Below are 5,238 nucleotides of genomic sequence, written 5' to 3' on the forward strand. Positions count from 1 at the left end.
GAGGGCACCAGCCCAGCCCGCCGTGCCGGCCCGCCAGGGGACACGGAGCCCGTTCTGACTCTGCAGCGGGGCTGCACTCACTGTCCCGTTGCTGCCGGCGGCGGCCGGGCTCTGACACAGAGCAGGTGCTCACTAGCTAGGAGAGCGCCAACGGCGGCGGGGCGGGAGAGGCGCGGGCCGAGACCCGGGGGGCACGTTCCCGGCTCGCCCACCCCTCTCAGCACCTGGGTGCAGGCCCCGAACCCCGCCGAGACAAAGCTGATTCCTGTGCACGCGTCACAGGGAAGGAACGGAGCCTCCTGCGCGGGCCAGCGCCCCGGCACCCCGCCCCGCCCCAGCACGGCCAGCGTGCAGTGCGCCCGGCACCTTACACCACGAGCCAGCAGTTTCACCTAAGAGCCAGCCTCCCTGCGCCAGCGGCCAGGCCCGCCCAAGCCACCTGCCCGCAGGGCAGGCGGCCACCCACGGCCCCCAGGGAGCGGCCCACACGCACCTCTGGGCAAGCCCGCTGCTCTGCAGGTGCTCCTGGATCCGGTTCAGCTCTTCCAGCGGCAGCTGCGCCGTGCTGCTCTGGAGGCAAAGGGGGCATCAGGGACCGTGGGGACCAGGCGGGCCGAGCCTGCGCTCAGCGAGGCGGGAGGCGATGAGCAGCCGGCACTGCGGGGACGGCGGGGCCGCGGGCACACGGGAGGGCGGCGTGGGGAAGCCCCGCTGGGCCAGCCCTGCTCGGCTGTCGGAACCGGCACCGGAGTATGTTCAGTACCTGCAGATTTGCAGCCAGAAGCATCTCTACCCGGCGGCAGGCCAGGGTGTCCACCATGCGGGCCAACACTCGGAAGGGGGTGCACAACAGCTTGTCCACGTAGAGCGTCAGCACGGCCCCTGACTGGCTGAGGTGGATGCCTTCCAGGCACTGCAGGGTCTTCTTCAGGATGGTGGGCTGGCACGAGGAGGGGAGGGACAGAGCAGGGCGCTGAGCCAATGCAGGCCAGCAGCCTGAAGATTCAAGGTCTCCAGCCCGAGCAGAGGGACTGGCAGAAACCGCAGAGGGAGACTTACAGCCGAGAGGTTCTCGCAGCGAGACTGAATGGCCTGGATGAAGAGGCCGCTGGCGGCGGGGTTGCGGTGCACGGCGCTGATGAAGTCCTGCACCGGCGGCTCGGGGGACAGGCTGATCAGGTCTTGGATGTGGTTCACGATGAGCCACGTCAAGTGCTCGGAATCGTGCAGGTTCTGGCACTGGGGAGGGAGGCACAGACTCACCCTCCAGTGGACGGAGGGGCCGCCGGTGGCCGCGCAGGAGGGCGGGCCGGGGAAGCAGGCCCGGCGCCGCTGAGCAGCCGGGACGCACGCTCGCGGGTGGGCGTCGGTCCCCACAAGGCAACGGGACGCAGCCCGGGCCACGGGCATGGCCAGGGCGGCCTCCCAGGCCCCGCGCTCTCCAGCACGCTCCAATGTTGTGGCACACCAGGGGAAGGAACACCCCGGTACCTGTCAGATTGGACAGAACCCCAGATCCAAACACGAACGGATGCCACACGCTAAATGACCGAAGCACGGGCACTTCCAGGCTTACGAGGCAGCAGGAAGCCCGGCTTAAAGCTCAGCCGCCCTCCGCCAAGGCGCACTGCTGGGCAGAAGCCGCCGAGCGGATCAGTTTGGAGACGGCTGGCTCGTGACGAGCATGTTCCTACGGACTGCTTCACAGTATGACTCGTAGAATGAGCTGCTTCTACAACTAACACGTGATGCCATTTTATGGGTAAAAACGCTGCAATGGTAACTTGTTAAAAAGATGGCGTGCCACCAGGGGCCCATTTCAAATGCAGCTAGCCCTTCTCCCCAGGTTAAGTTCTTTTTTTTTTTTTTAAGATTTGTTTATTCATGCATACAAGAACTGGGTACAGCCAGAGTTGTGGGGGGTGAGAGGGTTCACCAAAGACAGAGTGGGGAGCAGAGGGGCAGCGGGGTAGTCTGCTGCGCCCTCCCCGGCTGGGGTTCAAATCGTGCTGTAGCGGCCGGGACGGCCTCAGAGTGCTGCGCTGTCAGCCCTGCGCCACCAGGGAGCCCCCCAAAGTCCTTCATATCACAGTCTGCTCCCGGCCGCACCGGCTGGCTGGGACCCAACCCATCCTGCAGGTGTGACGACGGCGCAGGCCACCACCCCCAAGCCCCCCAGCGTGGCGGCGACAAAGCCGCTCACGGGCAGCTGAGGCCAGAGGCCAGCGCTGGCCTCCAACCACTGCCAGGTCAGCTTGGCATGTGGCCTTGGTCTCCTGCCAGGGTAGCGGGCAGGCAGGGCTGGGGGCGTCCGGAGAGCCCGTGCTCCCACCCGACCAACTCACCACGTAGTCACAGAAGAGAATGAGCGCCCCCCGCCGCACGATCTCCCTGTTGCACATCCCAAGGGTGGAGGCCAGGTCGGCGTCCTCCTGCTCTCCAGACAGCTGGGGACTCAGTGACTTCGTGCTGGACAGACTGCGCCTTCTGGGGGGGCGGGGGGGGGGACAGCAGACAGTCTGGGTGGCAGAGCCCACTGCAAAACGCCCCAGGAGCTGCGTCTCGCCCCGTCCCCCCAGCAGACCACCGTGCAGACGCGGCCACCCGAGACTGGCCGAGCAGCCACCGCATCGCATTCAGTCACGCGCGCCGCTGAGAAGGTGCGAGAGGAAAGCCAAAGAGAAAGGGCACCAGGCCGGAAACGGCCACGCCGACAGAAGGCCAGATCCGCGTGGAGGTGAACACCCAGGCCCCTCAGGGCTCCCCAGAGACAGCCAGCAGGGTGGCGGCGAGCCTGCCACGAAAGCTGACTACTGTCCGAAAGAAAACCCTCCCACGGGCCCACAGGCTCACCATCCAGCTGCCAGATGGGCCGGTGCCAGGCGCGGGCCGCGAATGGACCCCACCTAAGAGGAGCCGCCTGCGCCGGGCGTGGTGGGGCCCAGCGCCATCATGCATCAAAGCCGCCTTTCTGCACCAAGATGGGGATTAGCCCCGGGCAGCAGTCTAGCCACGGGTACCTCACGTGCCGCGCCTGCCAGCCACACCCCTGGGTCAGTTCTGACCCGCTCGGCGGTGCCCGTGAAGAGGGGCGCGGCAGCAGGAATGCCTGTCACCTCACGGCCTCACGCAACCTCAGGACCCGGAAGAGGAGCAGAGAGACTCTCTGAACTTCAAGAGGTGAGCGTCTGTCCACTGCGCAGAGGTCGCCGGGCTGCGCACTGGCCACTGGAACCACAGCTGAACCCCAAAGAGGCGGAGCTGAGAGACGCTGACCCCGGGCTGCTCCCGGGGACTGTGGGCAGGCACCACGTGGCGGCCGGAGGCCGGCTGGACAGGGGCTATGGGCAGGGCCTGCGAGGGTGCCACGGGGACCTTCGGAAGTGCCGGCCATCCGTATGTGCGTGCGGCTATGGCCGCATGCCTGTGGGGTCTAAGTGCATTTCAGGGTGCCACTTTCCACTGAAAATCTAACAGAGCCTTCCCTTCCTCCTTGCACCCCTGCAGCCCGGGGGCCGGGCATTCAAGCCACACTTGGCTTTGCAACAGCCCGCTGGGATCTGGGGAAGGGCCTCTGAGGGAGAAGAGCTGTGCCGCAGCCCGAGGGCGGCAGCAGGCACCAAGAAGGACCACCGCAGCTCAGACCTAGTTCCGGTTTGCAGCTGGACAGGCGCCCAGACAAGGACAGACTAGCAGGACGCGATGGCAAATGGATGCCCACGCAGCCTGGGGAGGAAGTGGCACCCGCCGGCCAGGAAGCCGGCGACAGCCCGGGAAGGCACGTCCCCGGCAGGAGCAGGTGGCGCAGCCTGACCCGGGCGCTGCCACCCAGAGGGAGGCCCGGCCCCGGCCCCAACCAGCAGGTCTCCTGCGAAGCCTCATGAGGACTCCTGTGCCCGCCGAGCAGAGGACTCGTGCTCCGCAGTCGCCCTACCAGTGCCTCTCACGCGCCTCGAAAACGAGCCCCTCAGCCTCCGGGGCAGGGAGCGGGAGGAGCCCGACGGGCAGGGTCCGCCTGGACCCACGCTGCCCGGGGGCCTGAGCCGCCTTCCGCCCGGGCCAGGCCCTCAGGCCTCACCGTGGCGTGCTGCCTCCTTCCTCCCCGCCTCCCACACCACAGACAGCGCAAGTGCACGGGGCGTGAGCAGAGGCCAGACGCCGCCGTGTATGTCCAGGGGGGAGGGCGCCCACGCAAACGCCGACAGCCGCGGGTGAGCCGGTGCCATGGACCGCACGAGCCTCGCGCCAAACCCAGACCACGCGGAGCCCGGGGAGGTCCGAAAGGGCTCCTCCGTGCCGCTGTTTTTGCTTAACGTCCGCTGAGACCTTTCAAACCAATAGAAAAGCTGACAGGATAAGTCGACGACAGCGATGCCGCTTCACCGAGATCCGGCCGCCGGCCACGCGCCCTGCTCACACACGCCCTCGCTACTCGCCCCTCTGCTGGTGTGGCCTGTTTGGAGTAAGCCGAGGGCCAAGCCCCTGCGCCCCGAGGCCTCGGCAGGCACCTCCTGAGGCCTGCTCGGAGCACGAGCCCACAGGCGGCCTGGCGTCCACGTGCCGCGGCCCAGTCTCGGGGGCCTTCCCGGCGGCTGAGCCCCGGGCCGGCCCCACGGGCATCCTGCCGCGTCCGTGCTCACGGCCCCTTCGTCTCCTCTTACCCCCCCACGGCTCTGGCCAGCGGCCGCTGCCGGTGCCTCTGGCGGGTCTCTGCGGGAGGGCCTCCGTTTGGGCGAGCCTGACCTTGCTCAGACTGAGGCCAGCCCTCCGTCCCGCGGAGCCGCTCCGGCCGGCTCCCGCGCCCACCACCTTGGCCTGTGAGGAGGGGCCGAGGCAGCAGCGGAGAGAGATGGGGGAGGAAGAGCCGGGAGGTGGGAGAAGAGGCACGGAGCTGAGCGAGACTTGCCGCGGGGGTGGCGTGCCACTCCCCACTGGCCCGACATACTCGCTGGCACTGAGTGGTGCCCCCACCACTCAGATCTTGCCTGTTCAGCTCAACTCTGTCTGTGGAGACTTCTAGGAGCCTGGAAAAACACGAGCCCAGGACCCCAATTCCCAACGTGCCCAGCCACTGGCCGCCGGGAGGCTGGGGCAGCCTGACCCACTCGGGGCCCGTGGCCGCGGGTGCGCCCGGGGCCAGACTCCAGCGCCCCGCGGAGACAGAGCTTCTCGGCTCAGCAACAAATCTGCCGTCGGCTCGTCCCCGGCCAACGCACCTTCCCACAGCGTGCGCCGCCC

The 5,238-nt window shown here is 67.9% G+C and overlaps 1 protein-coding gene across 1 annotated transcript in view; it reads right to left on the reverse strand.

Annotated features, from left to right (window-relative positions):
• The window catches only part of HTT (huntingtin), an 81,848-nt gene that overhangs the window by 19,782 nt on the left and 56,828 nt on the right, over positions 1–5,238 (reverse strand). Inside the window, exons 42-45 of the mRNA XM_012724062.1 lie at positions 2,346–2,487; positions 1,060–1,239; positions 764–940; positions 494–570 (exon numbers count right to left, since the gene is read on the reverse strand). Of these exons, the coding sequence (XP_012579516.1) occupies positions 494–570; positions 764–940; positions 1,060–1,239; positions 2,346–2,487 (576 nt within the window). The remainder of the gene's footprint in view (positions 1–493; positions 571–763; positions 941–1,059; positions 1,240–2,345; positions 2,488–5,238) is intronic.

Source organism: Condylura cristata, unplaced genomic scaffold (genome assembly GCF_000260355.1).
Source record: "Condylura cristata isolate star-nosed mole 26May11 unplaced genomic scaffold, ConCri1.0 scaffold00012, whole genome shotgun sequence".
In the NCBI taxonomy this organism is placed as follows: domain Eukaryota; kingdom Metazoa; phylum Chordata; class Mammalia; order Eulipotyphla; family Talpidae; genus Condylura; species Condylura cristata.